A 16,708-nucleotide genomic window follows, 5' to 3' on the forward strand; every position below is an offset into this window, starting at 1 on the left:
CTATCCTCAGAAAATTACACAAATAGAAAGGATGATTTACTATAATAGCAGTCTTTCTGGTTTTTTTTTTTTAATTAATTAATTTATTTTTGGCTGCATTGAGTCTTCATTGCTGAGCACGGGCTTCTCATTGCGGTGGCTTCTCTTGTTGCGGAGCGTGGGCTCTAGGCACGCGGGCTTCAGTAGTTGTGGCTCGTGGGCTCAGTAGTTGTGGCTCACGGGCTCTAGAGCACAGGCTCAGTAGTTGTGGTGCACGGGCTTAGTTGCTCTGCGGCATGTGGGATCTTCCCGGCCCAGGGCTCGAACCCGTGTCCCCTGCATTGGCAGGCAGATTCTTAACCACTGCACCACCAGGGAAGTCCTGATAGCAGTCTTCCTAAACCTGAAATTAATTTAGCTTTAAAAGAAACATAGCATAATTGGATAATCTTTTAAATTTTAACAGACCCTATTAAATAAGGGAAACAGATGTGACCCTAGAGTTTTTTAAAAATGGGTTCAGATTAGATGTCTATACACTACCTGTTGTTACCTTCACGCTGCGTGGCAACGTGGAAGAAGTTGAATGGACTGACTGCAGTGCCTTTCAGCTTCTGCGTTGCTGCTTCTCTGCACTGTCACCTCCTGTGCTGCAGCCACTGCCCCAGCCACCATCCAGATCCGGGCACTCCCTTGCAGAAAGCAGTAGCCAGGTCGACCTGTGAAGGGTTTGGTGCCGAGGACCTAATATTCCCCTGGTGCCAGCGGAATGGAGCAGCCATGTTATTTATTTTAAATTTCAAATTAAATTTTTAAATGAAAAAATGTACAGATGATACACACTCGCAGTTCTAAATTCAAAAAGGAAAGGTGCAGGTGTTCTTAGCCCCTCCTCCCCACCTTCTTCCACTCCTCACGGGGAACCAGTGTTGGTTGCTAAATGTCACGTGTGCTTTTCAGATATAAATCTGTATGTGTGTGTGTGTTTAATATTTTTTATACACACAAGAAAATTTTTACACACTTTTTTAACACAAGTGTTTGCCTTATGGACTGGGTCTCTGCCTTTTTTTCCCTTCACTTAATATATCCTGGAAATTGTTTCATATCAGTATATAAAAGATCTTTTTTACAGCCATTATGTGAATGTGTAACAGTCACTTACTAAGACCTTTAGTATGTTCCCAAACTGTGGGGAACCTTTTTATCCAGGTCTTGTGTATGATTTTGAAGTTCAGTATCTGTCAACTTTTAGTGTTGGAAAAATCATAGAGCCATACCTCTTCTGTTCTCAGTGACTTCAGCATATCTGCTGTGGCCAGTTAAGAGTACCCATCAGGGTGCAGGGGGTCAACCTCACACTTCTTTTTTAACTAAAGTAGAGATCCTGTAGTATTTGCCTTATTGGGTTTCCTATCAGAGAAGTGCTTTTTCTTTTAATATAAATTTTTCATTTATCAATTAATTATATTCACAATATACCTTGACATGCTTGCTAGTGGTTAGGTAGCACTAATTAAATTAAATAATTTTAGCCTCAGTTTATTGAGTGCCTGTAATGTCTAAAGATGATATATCCATATATCTGTAAAAATCTGTAATCCTTATAACAGTGACAGATATTATTAGAAATTACTTGTTTCATTTTAAAGAAGAGGAAAGTGAGCCTCAGATAAAGAGTGGGCTTAAAGTCATATAGCAAGTTTTTTGGACTTCAGAGGCTACTTTCTTTCCATCTTTTTTTTTTTTTTTGTATTATGTTCTTTTTCCAATTTAGACTCAGAAAGCAATTTCCCTAAAACAGGACCAAGAGCTGTTTACCCTGAATTTAAACAACATTTAAGGTATATTTACCTAGAATGTGTTTTATTTCTCCATGTAAAGTCATTCAGACTCAGAAACATGCACTTCCTTTTCAAATTGAGTCTACAGAGTAGTAGGCAGTTAAAATGTCTAACCAAAAGCTGTCTGTCACGATGAGACTAAGATGTTATTAAAAATAAATATTATTACTCTATTTCCTCAAGTTCAAAGTACCTATCAAACTCTAAAATACCCGGTCTTTATTTACTGACTTTCTCCTGTTTCCTGGCTCTGACATGGCAAATTACACCGTGACCCTAAGTACAAGTTAAAGTAAGCTAAATTACATGTTGTAAAATCTACGTTCAAAATCATTTTCCTTTCTATAAAAACGCTATTTGTCATCTAATACAAAAGCTGCTTCTTACATTCCTGCAGGAAGAGGAACAGTCTTTCCTATCCCTTCTCACTTTCCCCTCGTCCACAAAAGAGTCCTTGTCTCCATCCACATGTCCCGTCTCAACGCACCCAGCCTTTGTCTGCCCGTTCTCTCCTCTTGAAACCAACGCACGGAAGCACAGGGACTATCCTATATCCTTTTGTGACAGAATACATTTAGGCTAGGCTAGTATGGAACTGTTTGCAGTATTATTTCTTGCCATTATTTCGTTCAGATGTCGTAAGAGGCAATCTCAGTAACTGGTTTGCACTCACACTGGAATCTGTAGAACTGCACATGTTACTGTTTCCCTACAGCGTGCACCCACAGTTTTGCCTTCTTTATGCATTTGTCGTACACAATACCCTTAAGTTCCAAAATTACTAAATCTAATGCTGTTCCCTTCGCCTTATATTTTTTAAGGTAGAAGATGTACACATTTTCCATTTTTGTTCCAAATTTCTGTTTATTCATAAGCCCACTGTTTGACTTTTGAATTTTTTTAATTACAAACATTTTTTTAATTGTACGAACACTTACCACGAGCTCTATCCTCTTAGCAAATGTTTAACTCCACAGTACAGTTTGCACAGTGTTGTACAGCAGATCTAGAACTTGTTCATCTTGTGTAGCTGAGTAAACATTTTTCATGTGAACATAGTTTCACCTTAAGAGAGAAAGAAAAATGTTTCAGTTTATTGGCAAAGTCAGTAGAGAGCAAGATTACCTTATACTAACATTAGAGTAGGAACAAAGGTGTTTGAGGGGAGGAAACACCTATGTGTTCTATGCAATGAGTTTATTATACCAATTAACAAAGTGAACCCGTGAAGATAGCAGCCAGTTCCACTTAGGTGTTGTGTCACATTTATACATTATCTAGGAATTCTCTTGTCTTTATGAAAAGGGGGGGAAAAGCTTTGATAGAAAAAGTGTGACTTTAAAGTGTGAGCTGTATTTGTATTTATGTTTATTGGTACAGTAGTTTGAATTCTTACCACCCCTCTTACCAAACAGAGTGATTTCAGAATAAGGACTGAGAATTATATATCTCCATTTTTGGAATCATAACATATAAAGCTGGCTCTCAGAAAGGATCTCAGAGTGCTTGTTTGACAGATAAGGAAAATGAAATTCTTAGAGACGATGGCACTTTATCAGGGCCACATAGTTATTTAGCATCAAATGTGCACGACGACCTGGCTCTCTGGTTCCCAGTCCTGTTTCTTTTCTTAAACCTACCACTTAATATGCTTTGATAATCTGGTTGCTTCAGTGCTATACTGACGGCATGCAAGTAGTCTCTGAAGAAACTTCATCTGATTTGGGAAAACTTGAAAGATTCTTAAATTACTTAATCATAGTTAGAAATCAAACCCAAAGGTAACACAGAGAAGAACTTAGAAAATTCCTTTTATCTGCTTGGTATTAGTAGATTTCTCACAGTATCTATGCTTAAGGCATGTGTTTATTTGTATAACTGGACAGGAAATACAGGGGTCATGATTGATTAAAGCAGTATTACATATATATCAAATTTTAAAAATCTGAACATAGAAATTCCTTTTTAGTGAAGTGGATTTTTTAATGTTTGTATGTATAAAGAAATCTTCTGAGTTATGCTTAAAGAAATGCCAATAAATTTTAAATGTTAGGAAACAAAATACTTGTATTAAGGTTGAGCATATGTATACCTAGGGTGACAATGTAAAACTCATTGAAAATGTTATTTTTGTTTTGTTAACAGGGTGAACAATTGTGTTGGATTTTCAAATTATAAATTTTTCCTCCTTTTCTTGGCTTATTCTCTGCTGTACTGCCTTTTTATTGCTGCTACAGATTTACAGTATTTTATCAAATTTTGGACCGTAAGTCATTACCTTGGCGACTTTTTTGGTATACAAAAATACATATTATAGATTTTCAGTAGTGAATTAATCTAGACACTAATTTTATAGAAGAGAGCTAACTTATATATAGTCAGTCCTCATTATTCGCAGATTCTGTGTTTGTGAATTCACCTACTTGCTAACATTTATCTGTAACCTCAGAGTCAATATTCAGCGTAGCTTTTGTGGTCATTTGCAAACATGCACAGAGTAGGGAAAATGTGAGTCACCCATGTGCACATTTCTAGTTGAGATCAAACCAGAGGACCTGCTGCCTTCCTGTTGGAACTCACATACTGTAAATAAGTGTGCTTTTTCATTCTATTTAGTGCCATGTCTTTTGCAATTTTTGTGCTTTTTTGTTGGTGATTTCATTGTTTAAAAGGTCTTCAAGCCTAGCGCTGAAGTGCTGTTTAGTGTTTGAGCAGAAGAAGAAACTGAGATGTGCCTGACGGAGAAAATACATGTGTTTAGTGTTTAGATAAGCTTCCTTCAGACCTGAGTTATGGTGCTGGTGGCTGTGAGTTCTGTTATTTAATATGCATTAAATAAGGTATAAATTAGGTTTTATAAGCAGAAACACACAGAACAAGGTTACGTATTGATCATTTGACAAAAATATTGTGACCAGAGGCTTACAGGACCCTAACACTGTATCTTCCCTGGAGAAATGGTTCAGGATTCACAAATTCGGTGTTCATGGCAACTTTATAGAACAGCACCACTGCGAATAACGAGAATTGACTATATAAGAAGAATTTTTTTCTTAGTATTGAAAAATAGAAGTATTTCTTTATGTGTAAAACGATTATTAAACTACTATACCTAATATGTCCTGAATTGTTATTAGGTATTGTATATGCTTTAGGCAGCTCATTTGTTTTCTTCACTGTATATTTTAAACGTAAGCAAAATGAAATTAGAACTATGTGTTTTAAATACCCGAAGATATTCCTTATGAACACCAAACAATGGTAAAAAAAACAGTTATCCCCTGCCAGGGTTGCTTTATTACATTCATTAAATTATCCTTTATTATGGTAAGGCTTTCTGAATTGCTAGATCACTGATGTGAGATTTGAACCACATTCAATACTAAAGATTTGTTGAATCCTGTTATGTGCCAGTTATATTGCTAAGTGCTAGGAATCCACAGGTGAATGAACATGGCCTAGCCTTCAGGGATACTTCCAGTGTCCAGCTGGAAGAATGGTCTCTAATGAGTGTCTGAGAGCCTGTGGCCTCACTGCTCCTCATTCCTGTGGATGGTTTTATTTCCAAACCACAAACAAATTTGTGAAGGAATGACTGGTTTTCACTGTGATGACTCTGCTGTCAAAAGCTATCAGTGAGATCTTGTGACCTGGGTCAATCTGACAGGTACTACAGGATGTTGAAACAGAATATCAGAAGGGGACACGTCCTGGCAGCTCTGGTGCTTCACTATGTGTCCCCAAGCCTGCCATTCTAGAGGGACTCCAGATCTCCTTGGACATACGAACAAGGAGCAGTCTGGTTTCGCTTTGAGGTGGCCTTTTTCATCCCATAGGTATTGTAAGGTTTATTTTAGACAGGTGTTATAAACTAGTGTTGATCTTCTTTGTGACGACGTTATTTAAAGTAGCTTGAAGTATTATTGTGGATGTGTTCTGTGTGTTTGTAGTTGATGCTGTTGTTTGTAGTGATGTAAAACATCAATGAGAAGAGTAGCTAAATTGTGCCCATTAACCTTCCATTTTCTGGCATTATAGTCAAACTGTTTAAGCATTTGTAAATCTGGAGTATGTTAACAAAACATTTTCAGGAAGTAAATTAAAAGCTATATTTTATAGCTTCTTTTATCTTGCTCCCCTACTGATACAGTTTACACACATCATAATTTTTCTATGAATTTGATTATACAAAAGAAAATAAATATCCCAAATTTTAATATATTTTCCATATATATATACATATATATTCATGTTATAGTAAACATTTATTCGAACCTGAAGATGTATTTTTTCCTCAAAGTTTTAACATAAAGCCATATATCTTTCTCCATACCTAAATTTAAGAAAAATTTTATGCAAAAAATCTTACTTATAAAAGTAGGGGAATACTTATCCCTTTGACAAAACATTTTATTTTCTTCCTTTCTTTATAGAATGGCCTACCTGATACTCAAGCCAAGTTCCATATTATGTTTTTATTCTTTGCTGCAGCTATGTTTTCTGTCAGCTTGTCTTCTCTGTTTGGCTATCATTGTTGGCTAGTCAGCAAAAATAAATCTACATTAGGTGAGTATCCAATTATTGTAGTTAACAGAACTTTAAATACAAAACCAAATAGTCATCAGAAGTCGCCATATGATTAAATGCTAACCTGTCCTGAAGCTGTAAAATCATTCTTGTTTCCCACATTGTCTTGTGGGACAAATACAAATTCACTCATTCCGTATATTTTTTGACTGTCCATTGTGTGTAAAGCATTGTGTATATACAGTGGTTAGCAAGGGTAAAATAGTCTAGTGAGGGACACAGAAAATCAATAACCAAACATAAATGTAATTACAAAATGCGAAGTGCTTTGAAAGAAACAAACAGGATGTTCCGGTATGAATCAAGGTCTGGGAATGGTAGGTAGAAGGAGTGGTCTAGATGGAGTGGTTTAGATGGAGTGGTCAGGGGAGAGCTCACAAAAGCAAAAAGTATATTAAACTAAGAAGTCAGAGCCAGAACATCTCAGGCAGAGAAAACAGTATGTTCAGAAGCCCTGCAGAGATGGGATACAGCAAAAGCAGTGCTTAGCAGGAAATGTATAGCTATAAATGCTACATTAAAAAAGAAATACCTCAAATCAATAACTTTAAGGAACTATGAAAAGAAGAGCAGAAAGTAAACCCAAAGCCAGAAGAAGGTGGGAAATAATAAGGATTAGACAGGACATTATGGAAACAGAATTCTAAAAAACAGAAGATCAATGAAATCAATAATTAGTTTATTGAAAATATCAACAAATATGACAAGCCTATAACTAGAAAGCAAAAAAGAGGACTCAAATCATGAAAATCAGAAATGAAAGTGGGAACATGACTACCAACCTTGCAGAAATAAAAAAGTTTAAATAGGTAACCTTGGGACTTCCGTGGTGGTGCAGTGGTTCAGAATCTGCCTGCCAATGCAGGGGACACGGGTTCAAACCCTGGTCCAGGAAGATCCCACGTGCCATGGAGCAACTAAGCCCATGCATGGCAACGAAGACCCAACGCAGCCAAAAAAATAAATTAAAAAAAAAATTAGGTAACCTAGATGTAATGGACAAATTCCTAGAAACACAATCTACCAGTGTGACTCAAGAAGAAATAAAAACCTGAATAGACTTACAATAAGTAAGGAGATTGAATCAGTAATTTAAAATCTCCCAACAAAGAAAAGCTCAGGATCAGTTGGCTTCACTGATGAATTCTATCAAACACTTAAGAATTAACATCAATTATTCTCAAACTATGCCCAAAATTAGAAGAGAAGGAAACATTTCCTAAGTCATTCTGTGAGGCCAGCATTGCCCTAATACCAAAGTCAGACAAAGACATCACAAGAAAAGAAAGCTATAGACCAATATTCCTTATGAATATAGGTGCAGAAATTCCCAATAACATATCTGCAAATCCAGCAGCATGTTAAATCCTACTTTGTCATGGTATATAACCTTTTATCCCAGGAATGCAAGGGTGGTTCAATGTATAAAAATCAATCAATGGTAATATACCACATTAATAGAATGAAGGGGAAAAAAGCACATTTTTATCTCAACTGTAACAGAAAAAGTGTTTGACAAAATACAACACCTTTTGATGATAAAAACACTTAAGCTGGAATGGAAGGGAACTTCTACAACCTGACAAAGGACTTTATGAGAAATTCTCAGCTAATATGATACTCAGTGTTGAAAAATAAACCTTTGCCCTAAATAAATAAACCAAGGATTCCGTCTTTCACTACTGCTGTTCAGCACTGTACTGGAAATTCTAGCCAGAGAAGTTAGTCAAGAAAAGAAATTAAGGCATTCAAATTGCAAAGGAAGACGTAAAACTATTGTTTTTGTGGATGAAATGATCTTATATATAGAAAACCGTAAAGAATCCACAATAAAAACTATTAGAGCTAATAAAATCTGCAAAGTTGCATGATCAATATGCAAAAAAATCAGTTGTATTTCTATATACTATCAATGAACCATCCCAAAGGAAATTATTGAAATTTCTATTACAATTTCAATGGCCTTTCTGCATAAATGGAAAAACTAATCTTCAAATTCATATGGAATTTCAAGGGGCCCCAAATAGCAAAAACAATATCCACCAAAAAAAATTGTTAAGTTCTTCCTGTTTATAAAACTTCCAACAAACCTATAGTAATCAAAACAGTGTGATACTGGCTATGAGATTCTGTTATTATAATAGTCCATGAAGATTAATTGTAGTATATAGTCAGTGAATGTTCATTTTTAGTATTCAGGTTAAATCTTACCCCAGCAAGTACTATTAGGGTGAAAATATTGGTATAATAATTTCTAAACACAGTACCTTATTTTAAATTATATGTAGAGCAATTAAATTATTTTTCAAATGTAAATTTTTCTACTAGCTTTTAACTTCTAGAAACGTCTAGATTTAACTTGTAACACTGAAAGGACTTCCTCTGGACAGTATGGTCCTATAATTATTAAAGTGTTTTATAAAAAGCTATATAACCTAGGTTGATAAATGTTAAGGATCTTGCAAATCACATTTTTCATAGTACCATGACTCTGCTAGTTATATTTTTCCTTTTTTAAATTATGAGCAGAAATTATTACACTTCTATGTTTATTTGCACCCCAAAACTAACATTTTAGATTTTGCATCTCGGCATTATTTAAGAAGAAAATGTAGCATAATAGACAGAACTTTGATGACCTTATTCAAGTTCCACTTCTGTCATTTATTTTTTGTGATATTTTGAGCAAGTCGCACGGTCTCTCTGAACCTCAGCTTCCACATGCAGAGTGGGCATAACCAGCTATGGTGGATGGCTCTGTGTTGGACCCTGGTTTGGACAAAGAGCTTTAAAGTACATTTTTGATCAGCTAGAAAAAAAATTATGATTGGATGAGATAAAATTTTAATGAAATTGGAAAATGGAATTTATTAACTGAAAAAGGGTTGTAGAATGTATCTTTAGTCGCACTTTGGTTAAAAAAATGTACATTTGTAATTATTTTCTCTATCCATCCAGCCATCCATTTAATAAAGATTTAGAAGATGTAAAGTTTTATCTACTTGTTTGCATTTTCTAATTTTCTACAATGCAGATGTGCTGCTGCAAGAATAAAAGGGTTACTTAAAAACTAAAATAGATCTAATCATATTTTATGTTTGTTTTAAAAGAATAGACAGTCTTCATTGCAGGGCTGTTGATAGGCACATAAGCAGTCACAGGAGGCTAGCTGTTGGTTTTCAGAGTTTTCTCATTTAATTCAGTCATTTCTAACTATAGGCGTTGCTAGATGATGTGCTCTTTACTCATGTGATTGCTCTACCATCTTTTCTAGAGGCATTTAGAAGTCCAGTATTTCGACATGGAACAGATAAGAATGGATTCAGCTTGGGTTTCAGTAAAAATATGAGACAGGTGTTTGGTGATGAGAAGAAGTACTGGTTGCTACCCATTTTTTCAAGGTACTTTGTTGTGAAAATTTTCAGGGTTTAGACTGAAAGTGGAAGTAATCCAACAAAAGAACTCTGTAATTCTGCATAAAAACTCCTCTATTTTTTACAGTATTATTTTATGACTCACTATTATATCAATGTGGAAATCGGTTGACTCACATCTCCATAAACATACCACATTCAAGCCAATGTCTGACGTACACGTGTTGTCCATAATATAACTACGTTCTACTCACAGAGATCATCTTTTTTTACTGCGTAATTGTAAGTTTTTATTTTAATTATAGTCTAGGTGATGGCTGCTCCTTTCCAACTTGCCTTGTTAACCAGGATCCTGAACAGGCATCTACTCCTGCAGGATTGAATTCATCATCTAAAAAGTGAGTCCGTATTTCTTTTCTCTTTTACTTTCAAAGAATATATTTTATCCTCTTGCATCCTTCGGTTATATGTTCCTTTGAAAAAAATTTTTAAGAACTTAAGATAATTTACTACACTGGTTTCTACCTGGAATGAGGGTGAGAGGACAGTATGACTGGGGAGGGGTACATAGGGAGCTTCAGTCCTAATTATAAAATTCTGTTCTTAATCTGGGTGGTCAGTAAACAGGTGTTAACTCTCTATACATTTTTGTTAACTGAAATAAATTATGATTTTTTTTCAGTGTGGTGCTTAAAAGAAAAAAATGTAAGTCCAAATTAGTCCCCCTAGTGATCAGGTGAGCAGACAGGGTAAACTTTCCCTCTGACCCTCCAGGCCTTTCTTCCTGGCCGTAACCATTCTAAAGAGATCAAAAAACTTCCCTGCCTGGGTCAGGCCTTTGGAGATGAAATGGAATCCCAGACATCTGCTTGACAGTCCCATTAGCAATGGGCACCGTATTCTTGGTACTCTTTAAAGACCTCTAAGCATGATCTGAGCCATTTCTGTGGAGAGAGAAAGGAAGGAGTCTTGGAAATTCATTGTCTGGAGACTTTGGCTACTGCTTTAAGTCTCTTTTGGTTCCAATCTATCAGGCATTTGAGGAAGACCTGAAATTGGATTCTGACTTAGCTACTAACTGCCAAAAGGCAAAACTATCTAAACATTTCAAAATGCTCTACATGAAGTTTTAAGTTGAAACATTTTTTTACATGTTCAAGACAGACTTTTTTTTTTGATGTGACCATACCTCTAATTTTTAAATGAAAGGCAATAGTAAAAGCATAACCATAATATCATTAGTTAAATTTTAAAGGTTTCCTTAGTTGCTGGAATGCTATGTTCACAGCACCTATGCTTATAGTCTCCCCATCTAGTTCATGTTTCTTATTAATCACGGCGCTTTGTCCCTTGGAGCCTGAAGTGACCCCAGCATCCATCTCAAGGTGGTGTTTCTGGCAGCCATTCCAAAATCATCTCAAACTGTCATGAGATGAAACCTATTTGCCCCACCCTCCCATCCCTAGAGTGAGCTATGTGCAGTCCAGACTCTACCAGTTAATGAGGAGGCCATTCTCATGTGTGTCACAGGGACATTCAAAGGCACCAGAGTCTTACTGAGTCCTGCCTTGTGAGTTTTGGCTTTAAAATTCCACAGAGCTAAATGCTCATTTTTTTTTTTTATACCTCAGGGCAGAAAAATCTAGTTTTAATAAATTACTTAGACTGCTTTCCTGCTTTTATAAAATTTAACAGTAGTTTTCAATAATGTTTTTTATCCTTGTTTAAGAGGTTTTTGTAGTTTAAGACTATTTGGGTTTTAGAGATAGTATCTCTCCTACTAAATGTACTGTGGGCGTTGGGAGAAATCCTAGTTCTGGCACTGTTACCCAGCTAGGTGATCTAGAAGAGGTCAAGTAACCTCTCCGGGCTTCTCTTCCCTTTCCTTTAAATGTTGAGATTGGATTTTGACAGCTAAAGTCTCCTCTACAAAATTCTATAATTTCCCCCGATTAGCCCCTATGAATTTCCTATGGCTAGTGCTGGCCTCCCCTGTGTACTCCAGAGTTGTATATTTGATTGTCTACACAGTGGTCCCACCTAAACATCTAAAAGTCGTTGCCAGCTGAACAGGTGCAAAGCAGAACTCTTGATTCCAAGCCATCTATACCCTCGCCCCACCCAAAACGCGATTCTTCTTCATTCTTTCACGTATCAGTCATAGTGACCTCCATTCTCCCAGGTGCTCAGGCCAGAAACTTGGGAGTCATTCTAGAGTCCTCTCTTTCAGGGACCCTGTATCTACAGATGTAGATCCTGTCAGATGTCCCCTCCAAATATATCTATAACCTGGATACTTTCTTACCACCTCCAAGGCTGGTTTCCTGGTCCAGGCCATCATTTCTCACATGGATTATTTCAATACCTTCGTTACTGACCCTTCTGATTCCATGTTTGCCCTCCTCCAGTGTATTCTCCATTAAAATGTCAGAGTGATCCTTTTAAAGCGTAAATCATATTGTGTCACTCTTCTGCTCAGAACCCTCCACTGATTTTCCATCTTGCTCAGAATAAAAGCTAATGAATGTCCTTACCTTGTGCTGACTAATCTCTTCCCCAGCACCTCTTGAGGTCACCCCGTACCACTTTCCCGACACTCACAATCCTCAGACATACAGATCTTGCTGGTCCTCATACACCAAGCACGTTCCTTATTCAGTGGCTTTGTACTTGCCACTTTGTACTTGTCCTATTCCTAAAGGTTCCTCCTCTGGATATCTGAATGGTCTGTGCCTTCGCTTTACTTTCTGCTCAGGTGTAGCTTTACAGTAGAGGCCGCCTTTGGAAACCCTTGGATAATAGTAACCTGCGCCTCCATTCCCTTTATACTGTCTCTTACTGTCGTCAGAGCTCTCCTTACCACCTGACTTACTGTATATTTATTATACTTCTTCCTCAATTACAACAAAATTTCCATGAGATCAAAGACTTTACTCGCTGATGTAACAGGTACTCAGTGAGTATTGTTGAATGAGTGGATCCTTGCCATTTGTTAGCTTCCTGTTAACAGTAATGAATCTCCAAGCAGTCCTTAAACCAGGATTTAGTTAGCTGTACTTGGTCTAAGGTCCCTTTCCTGAGGAATAGTTAGAATTAGAGTAAAAGAGATATTTCATATGAATAGGAGACAGGCTTTTCTTTTTTAAGATTTTCCTCCCAAAATTTTAGTAAGAGGCTGTTAAAGCAGCACAAAATTGAAATAGTCTCAAATTTTAGATATGAGGTAATTGTTAAGGAGCAAAGGCATATCCTTTAAAAAATATAATAGTTATAGTCAACTAAAATTTGTGAAATTACTCTTGGAAGAATTTTAAGTGGGTTTTTCTTTTGAACAGTATTATAATTTCTATTTCGGTGTGTTGTAAAATAATACACTAATAGTTTCTGTGCCAATAATTTTTTTAATCAAGTGAAATGTTACTCTACTTAAATTTTAAAACCTAAAGTCTTTCTTTTAAACTCTTTATTTACCAAATTAAACATCAGATTTTTAAGACCTGATAATGTCAGATGTTTTCAACATTCCTGCAAGATAACGTTCAAATTTGCTGTTTCAGTTTTATAGAGAATTCTTTGTTCGAGACCAGTTAGGCCACTTTAGAAACAATAAATAGGTCAGTTTTTCTCAAACTTATCTTTCTACCCTCATCTTCATATATTTTTTTCCACATTTTTTCCACTTGTAAAATTAACATTTTTCTTTAATATTCTTATTTAAATTGCCACTTAAATTTTTTTAAACCAAACTTTATATCACTGTCATAAATGAGAAATTAGTATAATTTGCCATAGAATATAACTTAAAAAAAATAAAATCAATAATAAGATACTGTTAAGTTCTAACTAGATTCCCTTACCTGCTAAAGTATTAGGCTGAGGCCTATTCTCCATATTAAGAAAGGAGATTTGCCAAAGTCAGAGATTGTCATTGTATTGTAATCAGAAGAAAGAAAAGTGAACTGGAGTGAGAACACTTTTTTCATTGTGAGTCAGTGTAATTTAATGCCTTGTTCCTGTTTTCCCCAAATTCTCTTGTGTAACTCCTACAATTATCTTGCACCACAAATGGGTTGAGTTCCATCCTTTGCAAAACACTGACCCGAATACTATCAAGAGTTAACCTAATGATCATGATGATAATTATTGTTATTCAGTCCTGAAAACCATCAATTTCCTGCAAAGCCATTGAGAGAGTCCCAGAGCCACCTTCTTACTGATTCTCAATCTTGGACAGAGAACAGCACAAACCTGGGAAAAGGTAAAGCTGGTAAGAGAATGCTTGTTTGGCTATTTCGATATATTTTATTTTTAAAAGGTGAAAGTGGTAAAAATTTTTCATTCTTATTACCTGTAGAATTTTTCTTGTTTTGGAGTCAGACTACCATTGTAAATATAGAACTGTTTTCAAAGAACTGCTTGTGAAGTGCTTTGATTAATGTCTGGAAGCTGTAGAAAATCATTTTGTGAAAAACAGATTTACATTGCGTTTTTCCAGTTTAGAGAACCAAATCTTTATTACCGCATATTAAATAAAATGATAAACTCAAAATATAATTTATTTAAAAATTGGAAAAAGTGCAGTAAGCTCAGACAAAAGGTTGAAAAGTATCTACTGAAAGGGATCTCAAATTATGTAGTTTTTACTCAAAAGTTTTATCCATTTCAAAATGTCAAAGTAAAGCCATTGCAGAATTGCCATAACTTTAGCTACCTGTTATTTCTTCATATCCCACTCACAGTTCTCTTGTTATTGTTGATTTTAATCTTTTGATTATTTGGGTCAATATAGTTTATTGGCAAAAAACAAGGAAGTGTTTGAAGGCAGACAGACCTGATATCAAATCCCAATTTGGGCACCTAATCAGTGTGTGGTATTTGTTAAGTTACTTAACCTCCTTTAGACTTAACTTCATCTTTAAAATACTACTTATTTCTCAGGGTTGTTAAGTATTAAACAAAATATGTGATCATATGTGCAGGGGTGTGTATATATTATATTTGTGGTCTCCTGAGTGCAAAACCATGCATGCTCAATTAAGGCACTATTAGCCAGAAAATCTCCAAATTGACCTATTTAAGTCTTCAAATGTTTCTCCTTCATTTCTAGTCTTTTCTTCACACCTTTTCCTAGTGCTTGCCTGACTTTGGCTTACTGCACTTTAAAGTGTTTCCTGGTTTATTTGAAATCTCTTTGGGATTTAGTGAAAAACAAACGGATAGTCCTGAGTAAAAATTCTTAAGTCATTATTTAATACATAATCAGTCACATTCTCTCTTTCTTTAATGAGTCTTGTTCTTGAGAAATGTGTGTGCCCTCTGAAGATCCCCATGAGTTGAGTAGTTGAGTATTCATAATTTGGTCTGTCTCTTCACCTTCAAACATTCCATTCCATTTTTCAGTCTATGGGAGGGACTAAGTGTTACCTAAACAAAATTGATGACACCTGTTTGCCTTTTGAATCCCTCAGTTTCCTTAGAGACAAAGAAGTGATGTATATTTGAGGGGTAGAAAGACAAAGAACTCTCTTTCAGAAGAGATTCATATTTCACTTTATAGTTCTACATTAATGTAGAAGTGATTTTCTGGTTTCTGTGTGCTGTTCATTTGGAGACATAGATTAATTTTCTGTTACTGTGATAGACGAATTGAGAAATTATTTAAAGTTTAAAGGATGGTGTAAAAGAAGGAAGAGAAATATGAAAATGGTGAGATGAGAAAGGGCTCCAAGATTAGTTTGACAAGAATGAGGTAGGTAGGTGAAGAATTAGAAAACAGTGGCTTAAGGTCGTGTGAGAAGTGCCAGGCTCAATGTTTCTTACATTATTTTATTCCTACTTTCCTATTTTATTCCCTACTTCCTCAGGTGTATATATTTAACTGTTTTTAAAGCGCTTTTTTTGTGATACCCGTTGTGGCTGACTGTACTGTATGTGTGTGTCTGTGTTCTATATAGCATCTTCTAAATACCCATACTACATACAGGTCACTTTTGGAAAAACACTGGCAGGATTCATGACTGAATAAACAAGTCTCTGCCTATTTGTTCAAAAGCAACAACACAAATTGCTAACTTATGTTCTTTCTTGAAGGTATGAGCAATCCTGCACTGACCATGGAGAATGAGAATTAACTCTTCTAACAAAATTTACTCCTACTTCACGGAAGTAAGAAAAGCTTTTCCTTTCTTGTTATGTTTTATATTTTCAACAGTTCTCTAGCTCTCCTAGGGCAAATAGTTTCCATAAACATTTATTTTTTTGTACAATAAATTTCTTTATTTCTGGCTGCATTGGGTCTTTGTTGCTGTGCACGGACTTTCTCCGGTTGCGGCGAGAGGGGGCCCCTCTGTTGCGGTGCGCGGGCCTCTCACTGCGGTGGCCCCCCTCCCCCCTTCGTGGAGCAGGGGCTCCAGGGGCGCGGGCTACAGTAGTTGTGGCGCACAGGCTCTAGAGCGCAGGCTCAGCAGTTGTGGCGCACAGGCCTAGTTGCTCCGCAGCATGTGGGATCCTCCCGGACCGGGGCTTGAACCCAGGTCACCTGCATTGGCAGGCGGATTCTCAACCGCTGCACCACCAGGGAAGCCCCAACATTTACTTTTGAGTGACTCAAATAGAAGATGTCTTAGCTGACCCTTGGGATTGCATCAGTTGTGCTGGAGACCTCTGGACATGGACTTAGCTTGAATGTTAGCTAGTACTTAGGTTAACTTGATAAAATATGAGTTGAACAAAAGTCATTTTTATAGTAATGCATTAAATAGCAAAGATTGATCCTAAAATATTGAACTTTACATGACAATTGTCTTGTCATTTCATAGGATCAAGCAATTTTTTTATTTTTTTCTTTCCTTCAGAATATCCAGTGGTCTTATTCTTGACCACCCATTAGTTGAATCTCACTGGGTCTAAATACAAGATAATTAT

General features: G+C 36.2%; 1 protein-coding gene across 1 annotated transcript in view; it reads left to right on the forward strand.

The window, feature by feature from the left end:
• The window catches only part of ZDHHC2 (zDHHC palmitoyltransferase 2), a gene marked incomplete at its 5' end in the record, with an annotated part of 64,972 nt that extends 48,902 nt beyond the window's left edge, over positions 1–16,070 (forward strand). The window contains 6 exons of the mRNA XM_079726783.1: positions 3,969–4,089; positions 6,257–6,389; positions 9,685–9,811; positions 10,090–10,182; positions 13,939–14,051; positions 15,875–16,070. Coding sequence (XP_079582909.1) covers positions 3,969–4,089; positions 6,257–6,389; positions 9,685–9,811; positions 10,090–10,182; positions 13,939–14,051; positions 15,875–15,915 — 628 coding nt within the window. The 3' untranslated portion in view covers positions 15,916–16,070. The remainder of the gene's footprint in view (positions 1–3,968; positions 4,090–6,256; positions 6,390–9,684; positions 9,812–10,089; positions 10,183–13,938; positions 14,052–15,874) is intronic.
• Between the last annotated feature and the right edge of the window lie 638 nt (positions 16,071–16,708).

Source organism: Hyperoodon ampullatus (assembly GCF_949752795.1).
Source record: "Hyperoodon ampullatus genome assembly, chromosome: 20".
Lineage (NCBI taxonomy): Eukaryota > Metazoa > Chordata > Mammalia > Artiodactyla > Ziphiidae > Hyperoodon > Hyperoodon ampullatus.